The sequence below is a fragment of the Nannospalax galili genome, unplaced genomic scaffold (genome assembly GCF_000622305.1).
Source record: "Nannospalax galili isolate Female #2095 unplaced genomic scaffold, S.galili_v1.0 scaffold626, whole genome shotgun sequence".
Lineage (NCBI taxonomy): Eukaryota > Metazoa > Chordata > Mammalia > Rodentia > Spalacidae > Nannospalax > Nannospalax galili.
In genome coordinates this window covers 641,506-669,453 of record NW_008354396.1, presented here as the reverse complement: position 1 = coordinate 669,453, position 27,948 = coordinate 641,506, and the positions used below count along the sequence as shown (strand labels likewise).

Here is a 27,948-nt window from a genome sequence, read left to right as displayed (position 1 = left end):
GAGCAGTACAGGCAAACAAGGATGCATCCATTTATTTCTCTCAGCTCTTGACTGTGGATGTGATATGGCTAAATACTTGAGATCCTGCCTTGACTTCTGCTCAGTGATTGACTGTAACCTGGAACTGTAAACTGAATGAAACCTTTTCTCCCTGAAGTTCTTTTGGTCAGGGTGTTTTATCACAGTAACAGAAATGGAAGTTGAACAGAACTTAATCATATTATTTCTACTGAAACTAAGATGGGCCATCCCAGTGTAAACTGGGGCTGAAAACTGAGTGGATGCTCATGCATTTCTATCAGGTGCAGTCCCAGTGCTGACTTAGGGCTTGGCTATGTGTCTTCAGTCTGAATGATAGTTCATGTAATGGGTGGTCTACATGTTCTTTCTCTAGATATTAGCCTATGCTTTGTCATATGAGACCAGAATAAAAGAGGCAGTTTGAAGAAAACAAAAAACAAAAAAAACCACCACCAAACTAAACAAAAACATACTCCCCACTGGAGCTGGTGCTACATAAAATTACAATGAATGCCAAATGCATTTTTTTCTACATTAATATGGAATATACAAATTCTATGTTCTGGGAAAATTAAGATTAGTTTTAAGGAGGCTTTCCTATCTAAAAAAGTACCCAAACACAGACCCAGAGCCCTTGCTGATATTTTATCATAGGTAAGCCAGATCATTCACATGAGGCTGGTGACAAGACACTAGCTTCCAGCTAGCAGTAAAAGCAAAGTGGGGTCTGGTAATGTTCTATGTAAACAGCAGAGGACAAGACAGTGCCATAATATGCAAAGAAAAGGCATTTAGGGATCTAAGCCAAGAATGACAAATAATTTGCTCCTGTCCCTTAAAGAAGCAGAGAACAGAAGCTAAATGGAACTGGGGTCAGAATTAAGAGGCTTACCTAGATACCAATTCCTCCTCACACTAATGGTCCAAATTTCAGGGATATGGCCTGGTTACTTGGGTTTCATGTTTAATTTATACAGGGACTAGAAGAGTGTGCCCTTAAAGAATTTCTATTAAGAAATCTCATGTTGTGCGTAAAGGGGCATGCCTAGAATCCCAGCACTTACGAGGCTGAGGCAGGAAGATTTGGGACTTCAAGGTCAGCCTGGATTACTAATGAGATCCAGTTTTTAGAATCTAAGGGCTAGATATGTAGCTCGGTGGCAAAGCATTTGCCTTCATATGTACAAGGTTGTGAGTTTGATCCTCAGTACTACAAGAAATAAAATGAGGTGTAGGTCCTCAAACACTAAAAGTGCTAATAGTTTAATGGCCTGTGACTTTGAAGAAATTCCAGAATTTTTCAAATGTATTAAAGTGAAAGTAGTAAAAAGTTCCCATTCAGGGATACAGCTAGTCAGCAGAGTGCCTGCTTAGCATGCACGAGGCCCGGTTTTCATTCTCAGCTCCGCACCTCCACTGTTCAAAACTCTAAGGTTGGAAGGAAACACTGCTTAGATTTACAAATTCCTATATAAATGTGTCTCTGCGTGTAGCAAGTCAGCCAGGGTAAGCTTTCAGAACAGCCGTAAAGGAATGACTCACCCCTCAGCCCGCATCTCTAGTCTCAGACTCAGGTGGTCAGAAGGACTAAGGCACATCCCCCCTGGTCCTTCAGATGACACTGTCCCAGCTGGACTCCCTCCTGTGCGACCCTAACTTCTCCTGGAGGCTCTTGCCAGCTCATTGCTTTTCCCAGCATCTTCCTGACTTGTGACAGCTGCCAGCTCGGTGGGGTTTCAGGGCTTCCATGAATGGACATGTGGAAAGGCAGCGATGGCAGAGACCAGGATATTGAAGAATGCCTGGGACAAAATGCAAGTCTTGGGCTGGCAGATGCATATTTTCACCAGTGGCTTAGTGGGTGTATTGATAAAACTTAAAAGCTCTTTTTCACACTTATGGAGAAAATGACACACAGACACCTTCTTATCTTGAATATGAACATTTGGTAAGGCAAAACAACTCATTTGTAATCCTTGAACTCTGGGCTCTTCTGTTTGCTATGCACAACTGAAATATTCATCTCTAGTATGGAGGGTTTGACATACTTGAATGGCATTTATCGTTGGGTGGGGTATGCAAGTGTGGAGGGAGCAGTTTGGAAAGATCTCAGCCACTCTGCTGAGGAGGGGGATAAGCAGAAAGGTGGAGGCTCAGAAGGCTGGAACTGAGGGTATAGGAGGATATGCTGGGGGGCCATGGGGCCAAATGAGACTCCAAGAGGATGCTGGCCAATGGAGATTTCCCAAGGATGTAGTACAATGTCACTCCTACCTTTCTCACAAAATCAGGGACATTTTTAAAGTGACAGTGTGAACGGGTAGCCCCTCACTAATCTATTTGACACATACATGTATCTCAGTCCAACTCTGTTTTGAGGCCACTGTCCACCAGCAGCTCTGCTCTGTGAGAACATCCCCCGCCAGCTCATTGGACCTGGACCAGAGTCCCAAAGCAGTAGATCTAGTACAAGAAGAATGTGGTGACACAAAGGGGAGACATTGTGGAAAAGTACAAGAAGGACGCTTCTGTGACTGACATGGGCTCCTTTAAAAGACCCCTTTATGAACAATTAATGTTTTTAGTATACCAGCATGAAAATCTTATGGGGCTGAAGAGATAGCTTAGTGGTTCAGAGAACTTGCTGCTCTCATAGAGGACTTGAGTTCCATTTCCAGCACGCACATCAGGTGGCTCACAGAAACCTATAATTCCAGTTTCCTGTAACTCCCCAGGGGGATCTGACACCATCTTTTGGTCTCTACAGGCACACACTCACATACACACACACACACCTCCACACACACACACATACACACACACATATGCATAATTAAAAATAATAAAAATAGCTAGGTACGGTGGCACATGACTTCCAGGACTTGAGAGGTGGAGGCAAGCAGATCTCTGGTAGTTCAAAGCCAGCCTGGTCTACATGGCAAGTTTCAGGTTAGCCAGGGCTACATAGTGAGACCCTGTTTTACAAGGTTTGCAAGTAAAACCTTACTTTTACAAGGGCTAGCAATATAAAGCATCATAAAAAACATATATAGATTTGAGAAGCATCCTAAGGACAAAAATGATGCATGACATAAAGGTACAAAGACAAAAAGTAAGAAATCAGACAACTACCAGAAATACCATTTGGCAATTACTGCTAAAGTGACCACAGCACCAAGAAAAATGTATTATTCAGTTATAACCTACACAAATAGACTTTCAAGTGAGAGGCAGAGACTTCTTTTCAGCAGTTAACAGCAGATTTATGACCACAGAGAGACTCCAGCTGAAGCCTCTCATTGCCCTGACAAGCACTTCGATATGTGGAATGCATCGGACTTGGCATGCTCAGGGCGCTGAGGTTCCATGGCCACAGATGTAGCTAGCCAATGAGGAATTTCTGATAAATAATAAATGTATGGCCTCAAGGGCTGCACTTGCCATATTGAAAGGTAATAGATTACCAGAAATGGTGAGCAAGTTCTGGGGTAAGGGGCAAGACTTTCCAGTTTGGAGCAGTCTTTTATCTGCAGTAATCTACATACATCTTCCTGCAATTATGCTACCCAGAATAAGAATTTAGATAATGGGAGCCAGCTCAACTCATCCCTCATTGTCCCTGGTTGTTTCCCTGGTTGCTGATGTGTTCCTCCCCACCTCTCTCTTCCCAATTTATACACTGTTGAGCTATTTCCCTCAGTTTTCTGATCAGCAGGTGGAAGAGACAGCGGGAATGGCCAGACTCTGCCTTGCATTGACATTTAAAGGTCAAGTTTCCTTGTATCATAAATAATGATATTTCCCCCCCACGCATATGAGGCTAGCTGTGAGAGTTACGGGGGGAGGGGAGCCTTTGAACGTCCACTGGGGGGGGGGGAAAGACTTCATATTACTGAAATTTTGCTGAATGCTTTAGCTGAGAAAGCTTAGGTCACAGAACTTCATGAAGAAAACTAAAGCAAAAGGATGAATCCACTCAGCTTTGCTTGTCATCTGATTTTATTGATTTTAATATGGCTAGCTTCTCAAACAAAAAGGTTTTCAAAAAGAACTTTAAAAAACTGGATCGATGCTGTAAATTGGATCTAATTTTCCATATTTTAATATATAACAGGGGCTTTTAAAATTTCATTTCTTTTTGTGGTGCCATGGAACTCTGAGCCTGTACATGGTAGGTCAATCCTCTACTACTCGCCTCCAACCCCAGTCCTTCAGACTCTGCTCAGAACTTAGTGCCACAAATCAGTCGTTCTTTCTGTGGGAAGGCCACATGGTCAACTCCACTGATATTTCCCCACTTGAAAGAGAAATTTACTATAGAGAAATCAGCTATTCAGCACACAGACCTATAAAAAGTACCTCTCCTTGACCACAGTGTTCATGGAAGACCTTCATACAAGAACTGTAAGACATTCTTACATCACCACTTCTTGCACTGAAGCTTCAACACTAACTCGATGGTGGTCCCTCACATGGGCTCTGCTCTGAAAACAATTAAATTTAACTTTCAGTTTTGTAGAGTGCTTACTACCAAAGACAGGCTTGGACACTCTGATTACATCATCTCATTTGATCTCTGCCATAACACTGAAGGGCAGTGATTATATGTGCATTTTATAGATGTGGAAACTGAGGCTCAGACTGGCTTATATACTGCTTCAGAGTTGCAGAGATTCCATTGGCTGCCATGTCTGTGAGAACTGAGACCACACAAAGATTCTGTAAGGATGATAAATACAGTTGCTTCTATTTCCTTACTAAGCAAGCCAAATGTGCCACTCAGTTGCTTCTTTTTTAAAATATTCGATTAGCATTGTGATTACATTGAAGGACTTTGTACAGGTGGAGAATCTGGAAAGGGAGTGGAAAACTTATAGAGCAGTGACAAATTTCACATAATTATTGATGCCTGGTAGTACAGTTTTGTCAGTAAACGATATTCAAAAATTACAGTAGACATAGAATTTCAAATTTATACAAGATATGATTACATATTTTTAGTTTGAGAATTATATCAGTTTAGTTATTACAGTACTTTCTATTTCTTGGAAGTTCAATTAGGGTAATAGTGAAGCCATACTGGGGCTGTAGAAGAGTAATAGAAAAATAATGGAAAACATCTTGGTGCCTGGTAATGGGAGCAGTCCAACATCAAGGCCTCGATACCTGGGAGCACGTGGACAGTGAGGACCACAGCTGGACCTCAGGGGAGGTGGGAAGACTGTTGGAGCTGTGGTTCCCTCCCTTGAGCCAGTGTTGTGATCCCCTCCTGTGAACTGTGACTGAGGTCCGGTCTTGTGAACTAGAGCTGTGGCGCTCCTGTGAATTGGAATTGTGGTCCTCTCCTGTGAGCTGGAGCTCTGGTCCCCTCATATGAGCCTGAAGCTTTGGACCCCTACCATGAGTCATGGTTCTGCTTCCCTATGGTGAAAGGCTGATGGTGGAGCACAGTAGGGCATGGAGGACTTCCTGATGCTGGGCAGCAGTTTCAGCCTTCTCTGACTACATTCCCCACAGACCTCCCCTCAGGTCCCAGGTTGTACATGGCAGAGGCTTTGCCTCTTATACTGGAGACAGGGGAGGCCTCTGTTATTTGCAGATCTGGTCTTGAGAGGACTGATTCTCAATTACTTCTGATAACATCCAGAAACTTGCCTTTAGAGCTAAATGCCTGGCCTTCACCCCAGTGCAAAAACAGTGATGAAGAGTTGAAAGCTATTCTAAATTTTGAAAAGGCTCAAGAATTTCTGTGTAGGGACACACGAGGGCACTCTCCAACCTTCTCTCAGTTAAGGAAACTTTTTCTTTGAGTTCCATTGCTCACAGCCTTGATGCAATGCTTTTCTGCTGAGTACTTATTGGCATTTGGGCTTACATATTCATCCCTGGAGCTCAGCTTCCCCATTTATAAACTTAGGATGGTAGGGACATGAGCCTTAGGGTCTTCTCTCAAGAACTGGCTACTTCTGCTTACTAGCTGCCCATTAAAGAAATTTATGACCCTATTTATCATTACAAGGACATAATTTGGAGGCGGGAGAGATGACTCATCACTGGTTAAGACTGCTTAACTCTCTCTAGAAGACCTTGGTTCAGTTCTCGGCACCCACATAAGACAGCTGACAACCCCCTGTAACTGTAGTTCCAGGGGATCTGATACCTTTTTTGGTCTCCTCTAGTACCTGCATCCACATGGTGTGCATTAACATATGCAGGCACACACTCACATAGAAGATACATCTCTTAAACAGATATAGTTTCTTTCACACTATATTTAAACAGAAAATTTGCTTGTAGATTTAACTTGTAGATTTAACATACATTTAAAGAGAAAATTTGCTTGTAGATTTAACTGATCATATTTGCAAAAGAGCAAATCATTCCACAAACACTGTATTTATTTTAGGTTCATTTGAGAATCTTGTCAAATTGCTGGAGAAAATTTTTCCCTTCCCACAGACCCACAGTGAGTGCTTTCCAGTCTGTTGGCAGTGGCTCCACAGCACCCTGACTGCAGTGGTGGGAAGCCCAGTTCTTCACATTGTGATAGTTCCCTTTACGTCAAGGGCTGGGCTTCCATGGCTTTGTGGGGGCATTTCTTAAGTGAAATTATTGGGGACTCTGAAGAAAAAACAAAAACCACACAGCTTCCTAGTCGTCTAGGTTGGTTGAATGTTTTACTGGGTTATTCTAAGATTCATTTGACAAGCTGAATAGTGGCCAAGACAGCAGAGAAACAAGTCTCTAAAGACCTCCTCTGAGACAAGTCAGGGTCTTCTTTCCTTCCTTTAAATGAAGGGCTAAGCTAAGCGCTCTGACAGACAGAAGGGGGAAAAGGAGGGGGAAAATCCAATAAGCAGCAGTCTAAATTACATGCAATGATGGGATTCAAGGAAGGCTGTACATCCTCCTCAGCAGGGAAAGTGAGGGAAAGCACACCTCACCCTTGAAGACTGCATTCTGTCCCTAATTCTTCATGCTGGTCTTTCAGTATAGAGCAGAAATGTTTTTCCTGCCCTGAATCCTTGCTGGGTGATTACTGCATGGACCACTTAAACCACTAGGTTGCTTTGGTTCTGAGTCAATAAAAGTTCCCTTTGATGTCTGATTCTGAAAAAAAAAAAAAAAGTAACTTGTTCAGGTGAATAGGTCAGCAAGTGGCCCTTCATACACAGTCACCCTCATGGGTGCCATGCACTAAAGGGCTGGCATGGAATCAGATGGCCTCAGACAAAAGGAAAATTACTCTCTATTACAACCAACAAAAAGAACTGAAGTTTCAGCCCATTACTGGGTCAGTCTCCTGCTCCATAAATCCCGTTTATTTAAATTCAATAAAACGAATTGGACAAGAACTAGTTTTCACAACTCTAGTACTGAATTTTTTTTTGTAATGTTTAATCTCTTTCTGCCTCAATTTCTGTTTTTAAATTTTTAGTATTATTATTATTATTTTATTTATTTATTTATTTGTTCTTTTTGAGACAGGGTCTCCCTGTAGCCCCAGCTGTCCAGGAACTTACTATGTAGACCAGGCTGGCCTTGAACTCACAGAGATCTGCCTGCCTCTGCCTCCAAGTGCTGGGATCAAAGGTGTGGGCCACCACGCTCGACATTATTATTATTTTTAATATTTTATTTTACTATTTTTATCTTATGTGTATGAGTGTATTGCCTGCATGTATGTGAGTACACCCATGCTGTGCAATGCCACAGAGGTCAGAAGAGAGCTTCGGATTCCCTTGGAACTGGAGTTAAGGACAGTTTGTAACCACCATGTGGGTGCTGGGAATCAAACCCAGGTCCTCTGAAAGAGCAGTCAGTGCTCTTAACCATTGAGGCATCTCTCCAGGCCCAAATTTGTATTATTTTTATTTTATGTGTGTGAATGCTTTGCTTGCATGGATTTAAATGCACTTGTGTTGTTACAGCATCCACAGAGGCTAGAAGTGGGTATTGGAACCCTTGGAATTGGAGTTATAGACCATTGCTAGCCACCATGTGGGTGATGGGAATTGAACCCAGGTCCTCTTGGAAGAACAGCAAGTGTTCTTAACCACTGAGCCATCTCTCCAGTCCTGTGCCTCAATTTCTTAATCTGTATATTGGGGATAAATATATCTATATCCCTGGATTGTTGTAAGGATTAACTATGTTTATATAAGCCAAGTAAAGCAATATAAGAAACCTAGTTAATCTTATATTAGCACTAATATGTAGGTTATTCCTGTTTCTGTTAATTTTATATATTTTCATATGTAAGTCTTAGGCATCGTAAGACTGCCATGCAGTTACAAGCTTTTCTCTTTCCCTAAACATCAAGACTTGCTTTTTACATGTCCTAGTTTCTCCTTAAGGCACCTAGAAATAGCTATCCTTTATGCCTCAGTTCTCTGTAGATATTTCAAGATTCCATGTCTTTCTCCTCCTCCATTTCTCCCTCCCTCTACTTTTTCCATAAATTGCCTATTTTGAACCAGACACCAACTATATACTGAGATACCAAAACACAGCTGTGTATGGTAGAGAAATAGGAAAAATTTCCAGCGGATATGCCGATCCTACCTGAAAGGGAGGTGCACAGAGTAGTTCCTGAGCTGTTTCTTACCGGATGAATCCTAACTGGCTAAGTGAAGTTGGGTTCTGGCTGGTCGGGTGTTATGGGAGAGAAAAGAGCAGTTCCTTTTGAGGTCACAAAAGAAACAGTATTCATTTGAGGGTTTTCCTTAGACATCTGGGACTCCATATAGAATACAAAACAAAGCATCAAGTGCTCGGCACGATGCTGAACCTCTTTGCCCAGGCTAGAGTCTACTCTGCAAGATTTTCCCTATTTCTTTCACCTGTCACTTTTGCAGCTAGCTATAAAGGACCTTCTTTGTTCCCTGAAGGTGCCCTGTGTCCCCATTTCTAATTTTGTTCATTTGCTTCCTTCTGTTGGGAATGCCCTTCCTCCCCGCTTCCTTTTACAATCCTGCTCGCAGGTGCCCTCTTCTGTGAAGCTTTGCTTTAACAAACTCTAAGCAGAAGCAACCTTCCTTCTTAAAGTTCCCTAGCACAGCTGGCTGTTGTGTTAGGAAGCATTCACCACATTCTGCTTTTGTTGGCCTTATTCCAACTGCTGGATAGCCTACAAGATACATAAATTGCTCACTTTAAAAACCTGCTATAGTATCTACTATGACACTAGGCAATCAGAAAGGATAGTGGTATATGAAATATCACATTTGTTTTGTGCTGGATAGCATTCTAATAACATTGCTTTTATCCTCTTGCTTAATTTTTATTTAATTTTTTGAGATGTGGTATTGCTATACATACTAGCAATACTAGTATTCACTGACTGGTCTCAAATTTATGGCACTATTCCTGCCTCAGCTTCCTGAGCTCTAGAATTACAGACATGCATCACCATGCCCAGATAATCTTATTTCCTTTTTATCTTTTATATCATAAATAATTCAGTCTCACTTAAGCGGATGGTGGCCCTTGCCTATTTGTCCAGCACTTATTAGGTAGAGGCAGTGTAATACCCTGAGCCCCTCCATTTTGTGTAAGTTTAACTGGTCAATCATCTGGTCATAGGACCACCCCTAGGAAGGCGGATCATGCTAAATAGATGGGCGGAATACCTAGTGCGTTAATGAGATAGCAAGGTTTTCTTGCCTGGAATCCTGTTTACTAGCTCAGAACTTTGGGTGAGCCACAGTCATGTAGGTCTCTGTAAGTCTGTCCGTCTCTCTGCATCCTTCAGAAGGCGTAATTTTCCTTTTTCTTCTTCATGCCTTTCTTACTAAACATGCTTTCTTTCAGGCTTTGGGCTGCCCCTAGCATCTTGTATTTCTTCTCCTAGCCATGTATGTGGCTGCTAGTCAGCCACGTGTCTGACCTCCCATGCAGGCAGGCTGTAAACCTGCAAGGCTTCATGCCTTTCTTTCTTTCTTCCCACCATTCACCTCTGCAAGGTAGCCGCCAAGATACCAGCTCACCTGCCCTGAGGATTTTTATTTTTTAATTGCAAAAGCTTAACTCAGCAGATTTGGAACTTTTTGAGTCTGGGTAGTCTTTCCCAATGGTCCTGAACTCCATAAGAACAGGAAGATCAGGAGTTCAAAGCCAGCTTGGTCTATATGAGATTCTGTCTCAAGAAACAGAACAACAACAAAATCAAATCAAAGCATAACAAAGGTCAGGTGTAGTGATGTATACCTGTAATTCCAGCACTTAGAATGCAGAGTGGGAGGACTGTTGCTACAATTTTGAGCCAGCCTAGGCTACAAAGCAAAATACAGACCAGTCAAGACTACATAGCAAGACTTTGCTCCCCAGCAAACAAGCAAAATAATTTAACCTAACCCAAAGAGAACTCTAGTCTTGGCCTATGGGAAAGTCTGAAGATATGACTTAAGCTAGGGTCTTTGAAAGAGTTAGATACTAAGGTCAGCCATGTCAGGCCATGTGGACACAGGAGGCTAGGTGTCCTTCCCTGACTAGCAATGCATCGTACATAGTGACAAATTAATCTCTGGGCAGGAACGCTGTCCATGACCCTATGGAAAAAGAGCAACTGAACACTTCTCATTTGGAACTTTGGAACCCTGCGTGCCTCTTCTGGCAGGTGCTTGCACTCTTTAGCCTTTCAGGGCAATAAACATCAACTGGACTGTATAGCTGTCAGAGTGTTCTATGAGCCCTAGCAGATTATCAAACATCAAAGTGATCTTGTGTTATCAGAGTGAGGGTGGCCTTCTGGACTGCATGTCCTCTAACCTGGCATTTGTGGGATGGACACTATAATTATCTCCATTTTACAGATGAGAAAACTAAGGCACAAAAAGGTTAAGCTTTTTACTCAAGATCAAGTAAGTGCTAGGTTGATCCCATATGCACTAGCAGCAGAAACTATATGCTGAGTGACTTCTCCATACTATACTTCTCAGCAAATAAAAACAAACAAACAAGAAAATAGGCCATCAACTTGGATCAGTAGGTAAAGGCACTTGTGCAGCAAGCCCGGAAGTCTGAATTAGATCTCTGGAATCTGAATCCACATAAAGGTGGAAGGAGAAAATGGACTCCACGGAGTTGTTTTCTGATTTTCTGCCAGCTGAGGCCTATGTAAACACCACCCCACACTCATAAATAAAAAATTTAAAAAGCCTAAAGATAGAAACAATATATACACATATCATAATGTATACATGTATACATAATGTATATCCTAATGCATCACACTGTGCCCAATAAAGAGTACAATTATTATATGTCAATTAAAAAAATCAAATAAAGATAGAGAAGACAAAATATTAAGAACAGATATAACAATGAATATGGATTTTTAAATGGCCATGTTGAGAGCAGGGTTTTTATTTGTTTTGTTTTGGGGGGAATGGGTCAAGACAGAAGTCTCACTGTGTAGTACAGACTGACCTCAAACTTGTAAACCTCTTGCTTCAGCCACTAAGTGCTGGGACTAGGGTTGATAGGGCAGTCTGGTTTTGTTCTGTGTTTTGGGTTTTTGCAACAGGGTCTCACTCTGTAGTTTGGGCCAGCCTGGAACTTGCTATGTAGACTGGGCTGATTTTGAACTTGGCTATCCGTCTGGCTCTGCCTCCCAAGGAAGCTGGCATTATAGACTTAAGCCATCATGCCTGGCAAGGGCAGGTTTTATAGAAAAGTATATTGTATCACAACCCATGTGTTTAATTTCTAAAAAATTGATATGAATAAATCATAAGTTTATATCTGTCAGTGGCCTGAGTTGAGAATGCAGTAATTTACAAAGTTAGATATGAGAAAGTGGCCTCATGGTTAGTGAATAGAGCAAAGGATTTGCTTTAAAAAACTCCTTACAATTCTTGGGGCTATTTTATTGTACTTGGTCTTTCCATCCTAACTACTTCTATACGAGCCAGCTCAAGGTCATTAGCAGGAGTCATCTGACTCCAGTCCGCAGGGTAGCTGTTCTTCCCCCCTTCTGTGCCCTGGTGGCACTTAGCACATCCTTGATGAACCAAGGACACTGAGTGGTAAGAATCTCCATATCTCTCCCCATCACCTGACTGTAAGTCTGTCAGGACAGGGTCAAGTCCAATTCACACCTGTACCTCCACACTCTCTAAGGTGCAAGTACATGAGGATCAAGGAAGAGCAAACATGACTCCCTGAAGGAACAGATGCTTAGAGAAGTGCTTCAGGCCAGCGAAGCTAGGTCCTCGGATCCTTTTCCAAGTTTCTCTTGAGTCCATCTGTCTCCTCTGTTCTCTCTTCACCTTTTCACCCCGGCTCTTGTGAACACCTTGTCCCATTTATCTCCATTGGCCCTCCTAGCTTGAGCTCTCTGGGTCAATGAAGAAGAATATGCCAGAAGACATGGAGGACAAAAATAAACCAGAAAGGACAACTAAAACAGCAGCTGTGTTGAAAACCCTGCACTGAACAAGTGAAAAGTCCCAGAGAGTAGACCTCTGAAATTTGTATCTTGAATTATCTTCTAATAACATCTCCTGGGCCTCCCACATCACACACCTGTCAGGTCCTTGAAGAGGACAAATCTTGGAGAAATGCAGCATTTGTAGAGCACATGGCTTCATATTAATATGAAAAGGCTAAGCACCTTTAGATGTTCACAGATGCCAACAGAGTCCAAGATTTAGGGTCAGGTAAGCCTTTAGGTAGTCAAATCAAAGAACTGCGTCTTTATACCTTATTGCTACCCCATGGATAAACTTCACCTCTCAGGCTTGATTATTTTTCATGAGCCATGTGCGAGAGTGTTAATAATAACCATCATACTGCCAGCAAAATCTGAGAGACCCATGTGGCCAATTTAATTTTTAATCAGTTGCCTATTGAATTCGTAACTCACCAAAGCAATGTGTAAAACTGAAACCTGGAAGCAAAGGGCGTGAATCAACTTAGTCTTTTTTATGTGTAGAAAAGCCAAGGGGACTTCCACTTTCTGTAAATGTGGTTGGGGTCCTGGTCTACTACTGCCTGGCTAGAAGGGACTTTGAGTAAAGGAGAGGTTTCCAGGGTGCTTTCCAGACCTAGCGATTGTCAAATGAAATATTTATGTGTAAAGCAAATGCTTCTCTGGCTACAAGCATTTCCCCACAGTTCATAGTCCTTCCCTGAGCTGTCCAAAGAGACACAAAAATGCACCAACTCTCCCCTTCCCATGCTCTGCAGGGTGCATGGGTATGCCATCGCCCCAGCCAGGTTCCAAATCAGCCCCCATGTCCTATGATTTATGGAGGTTTCAGGGGTTTCAATGTGACGTCTGAGAGGCACTTAAAACTCTCTCCATAGGATGAGTACCTATTTTCTTTCCTAAAATTTTTTCTGTTCTGAAAATGTCTGATAGACCCCAATCCCCACACACAAATACCATGTAGATAATTTACTTAAAAGAAATTCTTCCTCTGTTCTGTTCATACCTATCCACTCTGTTTCCAAGCGCATGACATTCCCTCTAGTAGAATAACCCCTCACAGAGGGGCTGTCCTCTGGGAGCCTTTCCAATGCTGAGGTAATCCTGTTTTCTTTAACACCACTTTATTTTTTAACACAAAAGAAAGAATAATACTGTGGGCAACAAGGAAAATGCTCAGGGCAGGAGCAAAGGTTCTATTAAGCTAAGTATTTTACTATTCAATGACTGCCAATATTTCCATTTCACAGAGGGCTCTATGTGGTGCACAGAGTGTATGCCCCATCCCATGCTGCAAAACATGGTTGAGGAAACAATTCAACAGGAATAACAGGACTCAGAAGAATGGGCAGAAGACACAACCAGCACACAGGAGAAGGACTCTAGCACTAGAAATTCAGGACTTCTTAAAATAAGATCTTTACTGAATTTAAACAGAATTTGTACATTAAAAAAAATCAGGAGTTGAGAGCATGACTCAGTAACAGCATTTGCCTAGCAAGTAAGAAGCTCAGGGTTGGATCCCCAGCACTGTATAAAACTGGGCCTGGTATCACCACTCAAGAGGTGGAGGCAGGAAGGTCCACCCTGGCTACATCGTGAGCTCCAGTCCAGCCTGAGATGGATGCACAAGAATTGTCTCGAAAGACTTTAAGAAAGGAAAAAAAAGAAGGCACCAGATTTAAGCTGGAATCATCTGGTGCTGGAAATAACAGCAGTGGCAGGTAATGGGAGACGGGTAATTGTGAAATGTAATTAAGGTCTGAAAACATCTCCACCATGCCATCTCCCAATTCTGAATGTTTCCCAAATACCTGAAGCTCAGCATGATCCAGACTAAGCAAATCTGCTTCCTGTAGTGCCCGCACTGGTGCTCCTGCTGTACTGGTATTCTGCCCCTTCCTCTTCTTTACCCAAGCCAATTCTGTTTCTGTTTCACCCTCCAGTTAATCACCAGGTCCTGTGTTCTGCTGACATTTCCTCCTACATGTCTCCAGAGTCTGTCCCTTTTCCATTTTCCGCACTGTTCCTTCCTTTCTGTCTCAGGTCAGGCTGTCTCCTACTTGGATGACTTCCCAACTTGCCCCCTGGTTACAGCTGTCACTAGTTCCCAGCCAGAGTGACACAAGGCTGATCTTGCACTCGCCTGCTTAAAACCCTTCACTCCTCATGCCCCTTCCCTTTTTGAGACAGAGTCTCATCTTGCCCAAGCTGGTCCAAACTCACTACACAGATTAGGCTGGCCTTCAACTGATCCACCTGCCACTGCCTCCCAAGTGGTGAGATTAGAGACACACACCATCACACTCTGTTTTCACATTGTACTGAAGCTTTCTGCATGCTCACCAAGCACTCTACCAACTGAGCTGTATCCCCAGCGCCCCTTCACACTCTTCTTGTTAAGGGAAATTAATCTCTTTAACAAGGATTATTGGACCTTTAATCATCCCACCACCATACCTACTACCACTTCCCTATAATGAACTGTTTAGGTCCATTAAAAGGCTATTGTTTTTCTTCAAGCTCTTCACCCTCATTCCTCCCCTCCTAGAGCATTTGTTATCCCACTCCTCTTAATGCTGAGAACTGATTCTTACATATTCTTCTGTGTTTAGGCTACTATCACTCCCTGCAGGAGGCCTCTCTGGACTTCGATTTTTTTTAGGATGCCCCTACCGGTAGTATGCTCTTCCAGATGCAGCCTGAACCTCCTGCATATTATGTGGCATATTGTATTGTGACAGATTCATGAAATGTGCATTTTTTCCATCTAGCTGTTTGAAGGCCAGGACCATGGTCTGCATTGCTAGTACTTGAATCACCAGTGCCTGGGAAAGAGATTGCCCTGTGGCAGGTAGTTAACACACAGGTTGAACAGAGAGTAAGGAAATTCTGAGCTGCTTTTCTTGCCCTTTGCTATTTCTGATAACTGATGGGCTGTTTTTATTTCTTCCTTGTGAAGTTATTTTGTGGGCTTCCCCATTCCCTGAACAACACTTCCAGTGGCTGATTTTAGAGAAGCATTCACTTTTGACATGACAGATGAAGCTCCCTAGGATCTAGCTCCTGTCTACTGTTGAAGTCTCACCTCCATTCCTTTATTTAAATGAAATCTATTCTGACCACACCAGATCCTCTGGGTTTCTTCAAGATCACCATCACCTTCTACTCCTCAGTCTTTCTTGCATTGCTGACATACATCCCTCTACTTCTAACAAGCAGAAAAGTAGAATAAAAGAGTTCTACCATAACTAATAATTGCTTGGAAAGTTGCTTATGTAAAGACAATATATAGATGTATTTTTAAATAAGAATGTTAAAGTAGCCTAAGTACATATGACTTTTGAGTATGACCTTTCTCCTTCCCAATGTAATTCTGAAATTTTCTGAGAATCTCACAAACAAAACTTAGAAACTTTGCTGTGATTACAGCAAAACACATCTTAAAGAGTTTTTTTTTTAATCTTATTTATTTTTATTTTATGTGTATGCATGTCCTGCATGCATGTAGGGTAAGTGAACCCATGTCATGCAATGCCCTCGGAGGTCAGAAGAGGCTGTCGGATCCCCTGGGACTTGAGTTACAGACAGTTGTTAGCTGCTATGTGGGTGCTGGGATTCGAACCCGGGTCTTCTGCAAGAACAACCAGTGTTCTTAACCGCTGAGCCATCCCTCCAGCCCCCAACAAAGACACATCTTAATTCCTTTGTGTATCCCTTGTGACCTATGGTTTTAAGGCATCATCTGTAATCCTATGCCCCTCAGGAACCATGCTATGATCTCATTTAAATTCCTTAGCAACTCCAAGAACCACCAAAATAACATATTTGGCTATTGTAAAGACATTAATTATGACTCTTGAGAAGCCTACGTCCAAGGGTGCTTTCCCGTTCATATTAACCTCATGCTTAAATATATGTTAAAATCTTTTGTTGTTGTTGTTTTTTGAAACAGGGTCTCCCTATAGCCCCAACTGGCCTGGAACTCACTTGCTATGTAGACCAGGTTGGGCTCAGTCTCTCAGAGTTCACCTGGCTTTGTCTCCCAAATGCTGGGATTTAAGGTATGTGTGCCACCATGCCCAGCAGAGTCTCTTTTTTGAAAGATTTATTTTTATAACTTTTATTTTATATGTTTATGTATGTATAAGCATGTGCACATGAGTGTAAGTGTCCAGAGGCAGAAGATGTGGGATCCCCTGGTGCTAGAGTTATAGGCATGTGTGAGCTGCCCAATGTGGGTGCTGGGAACTGAACTCAAATCCTCTACAAGAGCAGCAGGTGCTCTTAACCACTGAGCCATCTCTCATTCCTTAAAAATCCCTTTTTAATGAACTCCAGCGGGGTGTGCCAGCCATGCTCCTTTAATCCTGGCACTTGGGAAGTGGAACAGGAAGATCATGAATTCAAAGCCAGTCTTTAGCTATATAGCAAGTTCAAGGCCTGACTCAGTCACCACCCAGAATGAGAAAGTAAAATAGAATAAACTCCAACTTTATTTTGTACCAACTCACCCTAAAATTCTTTTCTGTGGCAAACTCAAGAATCTGGCTTTATCTGAGTAGAGGCCTCTATAAAGAAGGCTGTTGTGTGTAACTGTTCCTGGCCCTGTCCACTGCCACTGACAGTCGCTTCTTGGAATTCCGATCTACCTAGCTTTCTTTCTCTTGGGAACAAAACCAGGTGTTGGCTTCCTGAGTGTTAGGGTCCTATGCATTCTTCTCTCTCATGTTTGAATTTTAGCTTTTCTCTAAGATAATCATTTCATGAAGAATGGGGAGAAGAATATTTCTTTCTGTAATCATCTTATCTAATATAATACCTGACACAAAATAAATGCCTTTTAAATTGATAATTTTCCTTTAAATTATACAATTTTTCTATATAGGCAATGAAAACCAAAAAAGGCAAAAGAGTTAAATAAGGAATGGTGCTCTGATCTAAATTAATATAACATGCTCATGGAATTTTTATGAGTCTTGACATGAGCACTTACTGCTAGGATCTAAATCTGACTCTAGGAAAGATGGATAGGAACAGTTTTCACATTCACCTGTTTCTGTTTGGATGATTTTTTTCATGTTTTCAATTGCCCTTTAAGAACATGGCTTTTAGCAGATAAGACTTCAAATGATACATGTTCATAAAATATTCATTTTGGTCTGACAGGGTCTAGAATATTTTAGTACCACCATTAATGCAGACTACTGCAGACTACTGCTATGCTCCAAACACATCATGGGCTAAATCTCTCTCTCTCTCTCTCTCTCTCTCTCTCTCTCTCTCTCTCTCTCTCCCTCTCTCATCCAGGTTGGCTTGTAACTCACTATGCAGTCTAAGGTGACCTAAAATTTGTAGCAATTCACCTGCTTCTGACTCCCATCTGGCTCCATTATTTTCATTTATTTCTACATTGTTGGATCTCTACAGAAAAAAAATAATACTGATAGAATATTGTCTGAGAAGTGCTATTTAATATCTGACAGTTCTATAATAAATGTAAATTGAAAGGAGTTATTCTCTTGGAAAATTTCAATTCCTGGGTAGATAATGTATCCATAAAAGACTGACTATGTGTCAGAGTTGACATAACTTAGAAGTCCCCCTTAGGAAGCAATGCTGGCATCTGCGACCCAACCCATTTTCTCAGTGTTATCTTGAGATCTGCAAATGTACCCCTGCATTGTTGGATCCTCAGGTGGTTCAGAAATACAATCTAAAGATGTGCAGTTTTAAAAAAAATGAGAGTTTCATACTCTCCCTCTTTCGGCAGCCATTGATGGCCTATAGCTCTTCACCTAAGAGTGGGGCCTTATGAGGTTTCCCCTATCTGTGCCAGCATTTCAACTGGTGTTATCTTTAAAGTCCTGGAACTTTTAACATCATGAGTGGAAAAGGTGTTGGGACTCCAGCTTAAATTAATCACATGTGTAAATGCACAGATTTAGTCACAGATCTTCCTCACCTAAATTTGTTGCTTGATGTGTGCTCAAATTCTTTTCGCACACACACAAACACACCCAGTTATTACAATGTCTATAAATAATCTCTTCTCCGGAAGCCTGGTTTGAAATTTTAAGTAGGGCCAGTCAGCGCCTGCAAAATGCTCTGAGATTTTTCCCAGACGCCAAGTTACAGGACGCTGAAGCACTACACTGACCATGCCTTTAGTGTGCCTGTGCTCAGAAGCTCCAAGAGGCTGGAAGGTGGGTGGCGTGTCACATCTAGTGGAGGTCAGGTCAGACCACATGTTAGAAACCAGATCTCAGGCTTCAGAAGCATGTCTGACAGAGGAGGGTGCAGGGAAAAGCCACTGCAATGCCAATGGAAGGTTCACATGATGTTCATAAAAGGTAAGCAATGAGAGGCATTAGAATTTGGTTTCCCTGAAGGCATGACCAAGATCACAGATAAGTGTGCACATGTGAGGGTGGGGCAAAGTTGGTGCCTGCGTGTTGGTGCATCTGAGGATGAAGCATCTTTGTGCAAGGATGGTAAATCAACTCCTATAGCTGGGGGAGGAGGAAAATATGTTTAAAGGCTCCTTCACAGGAACACTCTCACTCTAGAACCAGAAGCAAGGCAAGTAGGTCAGGAGGGTGAGTGTTAGGGAAATGAGAGCAGCCTGGCATGTCCCAGAGCACCAAGTCTTTGGATGCCCACAGATGACCAAGTCCAACAGCTGAATTTGGGATGGGTGGACAGGACAGAGTAAATAACAAAAGGAGATTTTCCCAGCCCTCCTGATCAGCTGCCTTCAGACTATGTTTAAGACTCTTGGTGCTCACAGCTGGGCAACCATCCATGTCTTCTATCCTTCCCTTAACTTAACCTCCCAGGGTGTGGCCTATCCAGTTGTAGTAATCTGATCAGACACTCTCAGGGCTTAATTGAATAGTGGGCTTCTTAACTAGATTGTAAATTACCAGAGCATATGGATTGCATCTCATGCCTCTATTTTTATAATCCAGGTTTTGAATATTGCAGTTGGTTTTAAAAAGACGCATAATAATAATTGTATGGTGCTCATTTTGTACCCGAAAGTACACCAGATAGATTTATTCTTGCACTAAGCAAAAAAGGCAGTATGCTTTAACTTGTTCAAGGTCACACTGCTTGTAAGGGGTAAATCCAGGCAGTGTAGCTGAGGATTCATACTCTCAACACATCCATGATCCTGCTCTTATTTATTTGTTTATATTTATTTTGTGGTGCCATTGGGAATGATACCCAGGACCTGTGCATTCTAGGCAAACATTTTAATGCTGAGCTGTACTCTCTCAGCCTTTGATGTTTTAAGACAGTGTCTTGTGGGATATAGCTCAGTGGTAAAGTGATTCCTTATTGTGTATGAGACCCTGGGTCTCCAGAACACTACTAAAACAAAACAAAACCAAAAAGCATTCCTGTTCAACCAGTTGGTACCTTTTCCTCCCTCCCTCCCTCCTTCCTTCCCTCCCTCCTCCTTCCTTCTTTCCCCTTCCTTTCCCTCCTCCCTTCTCTGTCTTTCCCCTGCTCTCTCCATCTCTCGTTCACTCCCTCCCCTCCCCTCCCTCCCTCCCTTGAGTCAGCTCTAGTAGACTGAGCTTAGTCCTTGGTTTTCCCCAGCCTCAAGTCTTCCAGAAGAATGGATTATTTCTGGGGCCAACTCACAGCTCATGGGCTCCTCAAAGTAGAGTCAACTCAGTCTTGTTATACAGCCTGTTTTGTGTATCTTCACGATTGTCCCTGGTTCTCTTTCATATGCACCAGACCTGATCTGATTTCTAGATTTGAGCAACAGCCCCTTCATCCTGAACCTTTCCATTCCCAGTCATTATTGTCTCCATGACATCCATGTTAGAAGGGAATGCTGGCCTACAGGGAGAAAAGTTACAGAAATCACCAAGTGGTCATGAACAGGATTCCAGAAGTATAGGAAAGAAGAGAAGGAGGTAAAAACCAGCAACCTGAGAAGACAGAGCCATCTGGGAACTGGAGCAGTGACAGGCACCCAAGAAAGGCTGGTCCTGGAGAAAGAAGGTAAGGCAGGGGCAGGCCAGGTCAGTGGGAGGAAGGTGAAAAGGGGAAGGAGAAACTGGAACAGGGCAAGGCAGCAGCCAGCCAGGGAAGATGAAATGTTCTAAGCTAACAAGGGAAGAATAGGCAGAAAGGATGGTGGATCAAAAATCGTTCCTAGTTCTTTCTCTAACTCTTGCACCCATCTCATCTGCTTCAGAAGTCTTATTTCCTAGGTCGTTTGTGACGAGCCTTATCTAGGGCTTCAATATAGTGCATCACCATAAGGAATGGTTAGAAAAATCTTCTATGGCCTCACTGGCTATTTACGAAAGGTAACCTAAGCAATCTCTTCAATATTGCCCTCACCACAATGGAAAATGAGCCAGCTCCAGGAGACTGAGGCAGGAGGATAGCTTCAAATTGAAGCCAGACTGGACTATATAGTGAGTTCAAGACCAGTCTGGGCTACAGTGAGTTCCTGTCTAGAACACTAAAAACAAAAACAAACAACCCACCACAAAGGAAAATGCTGACTGTAAGATACTGCAGCATTTTTACTCTGCTGGTTTCTGCATTAGTCACTTAAAGAGGCATCAGTCAGTGAACTGCTACCATCTACTAGGATTTGAGGTTATAAAGATGTGTGTGTGTGTGTGTGTGTGTGTGTGTGTGTGTGTGTACAATGTTGAGAAGTGTTATGATGACGGTACTGACGGGTATGAGGGGCAGGAAGGGTGCTCTCTGATCCTTTACATCATTATTTAGCTTAATTATATATTTCACTTTGAAAGCCTCTGCAAATCTAGGTCAAATGCCATTTTCTCTACAAAGTTGAGAATAAAAGTTGGGATTAATTGTTCTATTCTGTGCATCTCTGTAACACATTATTTATATCTGTTTTAACATTTATCACTGTTCTTAACTATATAGGGCGAGAGGATCTGTAGACACAGCTAGATTACAAGTCATTTAAACAGTGAGGTTTGATTTCCCACAGACCTGAGTGTGGAGCTTTCTTAAAATGCACTCAGCATATGATGAAGTAAAAATTGATGTAGATCAACCAATTCAAAGCCCCCTTTAGAGGCTAGAGTTGGATCCTGTTTCATTTTGCCCAGTTGTGTCCTTGTTTGAAGCAAAATACATTTCTTGTTTTAAAACGCCATAAAAATGGCTTTTAGACTAAAAAGGATTCAACAATTCTTTCTAACATTTCTATATTTGAACAAAGAACAGAAAACAAGACAAATTTCCCAAATTAATCTAATAATTTTTTTATCTGGAAAGGATTATGTTCATTCAACATGCTTTTTATTTTGTTTCCTTTTTGGAAATGGGTCTTACTCTGCTGCTGGATCCAAACTTACTATGTAGCCCAGACTGGCTTAGAGCTTGCAGCAATCCTCCTGCCTCAACTTCCCAAGGACTGGGATTATTACATGTGAGTCACCATGCCCAGCTTTTAACTCAGTATTTGAATCACGAATGAAAGCACTGCTATTTCAGAATCCCACATCCAAGATCAACATATTTCAAAACTCTTAAGTTCAAAAGTCTTCCAACAGACCAGATATCTTACCTTTATTTAAGAAGAAAGAACATCATTTCAAAAACTAAGAAAGTAAAAGGCAGAGCAGTAACAGAGAAAAAGAATCCACTGAAAAGCCACACACAGCCTGGTTTTGTGGCTCACACTTGTAATCCCAGCGCTTAAGAGGCAGAGGCTGAAGGATTTAGACAAATTTGAGGCCAGCCTGAGCTTATATAGTGAGCTCTCTGCACTACAGAGTGAGGCCCTACCTAAGGAAACAAAGCAACCCACCCCCCAAAAAAGAAAGGAAAAGGAAAACAGTACATATTATAGAAAAATATTTGCCCTCTCAGTTCATTTATCCATAGAAAATATATTCTCTGTAACATTAGTGAAAATATTTGTAGGGTAAACTTTAATTTAAAAATCTAACATTTGTAATTTGCAGATCTTTTACCTTTTAGATAGGAAATGATTAGATATAGTCAGGAGCGAGAATTATCCCACAACTCCTTCCAAGGCATTTTCAGTTTATTTGAGTGACCTTGGTGACTAACAGGTGGTGATAACAGTTGCAGAAGTAAAGTAATCCTCCAGGGCTCTGTGGAGAGCACACACCCACACATGTTGTCTCCCATCAGTCCTAGGCACATGCAGCTGGTGCACCCACATCTGACAGTTTACTCCATCCCTGATCTATGAACAACGCTAGATTCCCCCACCTTTCCCCTGACCTTTCCATATCACTGCTGGTGTAGTCCCCTCCTGACCGATTTGGCCCAGCCTTACAGATGACTCAGATCCTATATGAGCACATGTGTACTCAGACACAGAAGCTCAAAGTACTAAACCTGAACTTAAATCTTACTGGACTCCAGGTATAAACAAGGCTATATATATATTTTTTTTAGTAGCTGCAGCCTCGTTTATTGCAGATATGGGGCTCCCAACAAGGCTATTTTTTAATCTATCATTCATATGAACACTTTGCAGACATCTATCTAGATAGCTTTCTCTATATATCTATCTAATCTTCACAGTGATATATATTTTCTCATAAAAAAACTACCTAGTTTAAGCCAGGTGTGGCAGTACAGGCCTGCAATCCTAGCACCTGAGAGGTAGATGCAGAAGGATCAGGAGTCCTAGGCCCAGCCTAGACGATGTGAGATCTTGTCTCAAACAAGCAAGCAGAAAACAAAAACAACACCCAGTTTGAAAAATTCTTTCACTTACTGTGGTCTGTGAAATCTAGTTTCAGCCAGGCATCATGTCTACTTCTCTGCATTTCCCAAGGCTCCTCAAGGGCACAGGGCCAGCGAGTGAGCTTAGTAGTTACATAAAGGTTTAAATACTGGTTTTGCCACTAAGCACCTGTGTAATCTTGAGAAAACTAATTTTCTGAACAATAATTTCCTCCTTTCTTTTTTTTGAGACAGTCTTCAAATTCACTATGTAGCTAAGGATGACCTTGAACTCCTAATCTATCTGCTTATAGTATGTGCCATTTGTGTGTTGCTGGGGATTGAACCCAGGGCTTCATGAATGCTACACATGTACTCCCACTGAGCTACATTCCCAACCCCTAATTTCCTTATTTCTAAAATGAAGATATTAATATGCTATTTATTTCATAAAAAGTGTAAGTCCTTGAGGTGATGGCAGTGGATGTTTCAGGGTGTAGCTCAGTAATGAGCAATTATAGCCAGGCATGGTGACCCATGACTGTAATCCCAGCACTTAGAAAGCTGAAGCAGGAGAATTTCAAGGCTGAGGCCAGCCTGAGCTACATACACAGCAGGACCCTGTCTCAAAGAAAAAGAAAAACAAAGAATGAGAGGAGGGGGAGATGGGAGAGGAGAGAGGGAAAGAGAGAGGGAATATTATGGTGAAAGTGCCAATTATACAGCAGAAGAGGCTAAAGATAGCCCCTCCTTCCTGAGTGCCGTCCACATTTTGTAATCTCTCATCAAGGCTAGTCTGAACCTGACTGTGAAGCCTTATCTTGGGAACATGAAAGTACAGGGTACAGCAAAGATAGCCAGCAGTGGGGAGAGCATGAATAGCTGACACTTAATGTGTGATTTTTTCCTTTATGAGCTGATATGCATATGCATGCCTCTTCTACTTCATGGAGGTGACTGCAGCACCTTCAGAGGAGTCAAGGCCATTCTTTTTTCTCTTTTTGCTTAGCAGGAAGACCTAACTTCATAAAGCAGGATGAACAAATTCCTGAGTGCTTCACAGTGGCTAATAGAGTTTCCAGTTACAAGAGCAGGTCTCAGTCACTGACAATTCTAGTAGCTATGAGGTATACCACAGGTCAAGAACAAACACCCAGATTCTTTCTAGAGTCACAGAGTCAGAATTCACAGCCAAGCACCAACAGAACTACAGTTTGAACTGTCCCAAGTACAAAGAAGGAGGAAGGCCAACCTACCCCCGGACATGCCCTGAATGACAGGGTCATGTAGGGCCTGCCTAAGATGCCATTCTGTTTGCAAACACTAGCTACCTGCCATATCACTCCAGAAATAATTCCATTGGAGAGCCTGAAGGCAAATGACTAATGTTAAAAGTGCCCCATGCATCACTTCAGTGATGACTCCACAGGCATCAATTAAACATGGAAAAGATATGCTCCGAAGCATGGCCATCTGGCATTTCCCAAAGAGATGCAGTCAATGGCCAGTAAAACAGGAAGGATCACAACCATAACAAAATTCAGCAGCCTTTCCCTTGTTCAACAGCAGCAAGGGTCCATGAGGACAGTGAGCCCGGAAGAACTCCAATCAAAGAGATGATCAAGGAAAAACTGCATTTGAAGCCAGCACTATTCTTCCTCGTGCATAGAAAGCAAAGATGGGGCATGAGGTCATCTTTTCAGGTAACAAAAAGCAAGGCTTCTGAGTTTGTCTGATAGTCTAGAGGTGAGCTTCAATTGTTAGGTGCCCAAGCAAGACGAGGGACTGGCAGCAGTCCATCCCTTGCTCCTTCAGTGCTTTCTAAGTATCTCCGTGTGGTAGGACCTTGCTCAGCTCACCAGACCAGGCTCACTGTGGTCTGGGAAATCCTTCCCAAGATAACCATGCTTTACCAACCTTCTCAGTGGAAAGATTAACTAGCTGAATGAGAGTGATATCAAGCTAAAAAGCCCCTGGCAGAGAGAAGATGGCAGGAACAAAGGTGCTTTTCAAGGCTACAGTTCTAGATCAGTCAGGCAGACACCTGTGTATATATAGACAATGCTTCAAACACCATTACTTCATCACACCTAGTGACTGCCTGTGATGACAGCTTGTCTTCATTATTTCTGGCTTTCCCAACAACAAAAATATGTGTCTTCTTACCCAGCCCTGAATTTTAACCTATTTTCTAATATGTAGCCTTCCCCCCCCCACCCCGCTCCCAATATGCAAGGTCAGGTAAAAGAGAAAAGAAATATTTTTCAGTTTTAATTTTGACCCAGAGTTAAGATTCTTAATGACTTTTTATTCGTTATCCTTGAGTGGTCCAGGTAAATGCACCCTTCACACATCCAGGGCCCAACATTAAGGTTAATATTCTTAGAATGAGGCTATCAAGTATAAGCAAGTAAAACCAACAAAAACCAACAGTGCGGTGATTCCATTTTCCCGAGTCCCTTTCGTTGGTGATGCAGTATACTTAAATCTCTGTAAAGAAGCCGTTTCCGTGTTAAGTTTTTGATTTGGAAATAAAAGGACTCATTGACAATTATTTTATCAACAAAAAAGAAAAACAACCAAACCATTAACAAACACTAAAATGACAGAATTAAACACAGTGTGAACAAGCAGTCATAGAGGAATACCTGGGATTGCCAGATTGGAAAGGGGGACGTTGTGGAGGTGAGGGGGAAGCGAGGCCATCCAGTCGGCATTGCAGACCTCCGAGGCCGTCTTTGTCCCGCTGGGATTGGGAGAACAGATGGTCCCCATCCTGAGTTTCCTCCTGGCCTTTCTAAATGCTAGCATCCCTGTTGTCCACGAATCAGCCAGGCTCAGCCCAGTGGCACTCACTCTGTGATCATCACTGCTCGGACTTCCTAGACATTTCAGGGCCTCTGGGGTCACGCCAGTCTTTCCAAGATGCCTTTCTGGCTGGGAGATAGGTCAAATCGGTGCTTCCCTACCCGCAGTGCCGGCAGTCCCACCTTCTCCGCCCAGCCTCAGAGGTCTAGTGCTTTAATCTGTTCAGTCCCCGCTCCCTTAAACTTCTTAGCTCCCTTCCAAAGATGGGGGAGGCAGGCCCATAGATATAAACCTTTAAAATCTCCGCAGCATCCAGGAGCAGCCACACCCGTAGCTACTCACAGGACAGGTGCCCACGGGGCATAGAGACATGCCAGCGGGTCGCACACACGTACGCGCCCAGGCGCACCATCTCTAGTTCATGGATGCTTCGGTGGACGTCCCTTAGCTGGTACACAAGCTGGGCCTGCCTACTGCCCGCTCCCTGGCTTCTCTGCCCCCTGCCCTGTGGTTTCCTGAAAGGCTCTCAGAAGAGTACCCGGCGGCACACGGACTCCTACAGCCCCGCCCCGCACTGCTAGGCAGATTTGCCAAGCTAGTCGGGATGTGATTGGCCGCTGGCGGGCGCGTTCCGATTGGCTGACGCCGTATGGGCGGCCCCAGCATCCAGCTCCCACGCCTCCCTTGCCCCAGGCTCCTCAGGCCGCCCTGTAGGACAGCTATTGGAGAAGCGCAAATTTGCACTCTTTGACCTGTAGTTGTTCAGACAGATCTTTTCACAAAGACGTTCGAACGGGAACACAAATGTTTCTTTCCATCCTCTCGTCACTTCCACCTCCATACACTCACATGCTGTGACAATTGCTATATTTTCCATAAACCACAGAAGCAGCAGAAATAGGAGGGCTAGAGAAGCTGAGAACGATGATATATCTTATATTTGAATGGCAACACCGGGGACAGCTTGTGTTTGAAACTGCATCCTGACGATTTACCCACACACTCCTGCAGTAGGTCTGTGCTGCAATCTCCACTTTACAGAGGAGGGAGTAAAGATGCTTCACGGTTTGTATTGCTGTTCTTTGGAACCTTCTTTGTCCCATCTGCTGCTCTTCACAGTGTTCCCACAAGGCAGGGAGGGTTGCTGGTATGCCGCTCTTTAATCGATGAAACAGGCCTGATGCAGGTCACGTGGTAGCACTGTTTGCAAGTCTCGGTTCGAAATGAGGCCCTCTAGCCAATTCTTAGGCGCACAGACACACATGTCTGCTCTCTGCAGTGTTTCTTACTCCTTCAAATAGAATTTATCCCTAGTAGAGAACTATATGATCTAACATGAGTGCTTTGATTTTTAAAATTACATTTATTTATGTGTGTGTGTATCTGTGTGTCTGTGTGGACACTAACTGGCCACAGCAGGCTTGTCGAGGACAGAGGATGACTTGCAGGGTTCTCTCCTTTCAGCATGTGGTTTCTTGGGAATAAACTCAGGTCATCAAGCTTGGCAGCAAGCACCTTTACCCACTAAGCCCCCTCATCAGCCCTGACATGAGTAACATCTTGATAAACAGGTAAATTTTTAAAAAGTGCCATGGGAGGGGAGCTGGAGAGATTGCTCAGTGGTTAAGAGCACTTGGGCTGCTCTTGAAAAAGAACTGGGTTCGGTTCCCAGCACCCACGTGGTGGCTAACAATCATCTGAAATTCCAGTTCCAGGGAATCTATCGCCCTCTTCTGACCTCCATGGGCATTGCACGACATGGGTGCACTTACTCACATGCAGGCAATACATTCATACACATAAAATAAAAATAACTTTTAAAAAAAGGTGCCAGCTGGGCGTGATGGTGCATGCCTTTAATCCCAGCACTTGGGAGGCAGAGCAGGCGGATCTCTGTGAGTTCAAGGCCAGCCTGGTCTACATAGTGAGTTCTAGGACAGCTGGGGCTTAAAGGAGATGCTTTCTCAAAA

At 42.8% G+C, this 27,948-nt stretch overlaps 1 protein-coding gene across 1 annotated transcript in view; it reads right to left on the bottom strand.

Moving 5' to 3' along the window:
* The window catches only part of Plcxd2 (phosphatidylinositol specific phospholipase C X domain containing 2), a 54,507-nt gene extending 28,017 nt beyond the window's left edge, over window positions 1-26,490 (bottom strand). Inside the window, exon 1 of the mRNA XM_008851614.2 lies at window positions 25,819-26,490. Within this exon, the coding sequence (XP_008849836.1) occupies window positions 25,819-25,981 (163 nt within the window). The 5' untranslated portion in view covers window positions 25,982-26,490. The remainder of the gene's footprint in view (window positions 1-25,818) is intronic.
* Between the last annotated feature and the right edge of the window lie 1,458 nt (window positions 26,491-27,948).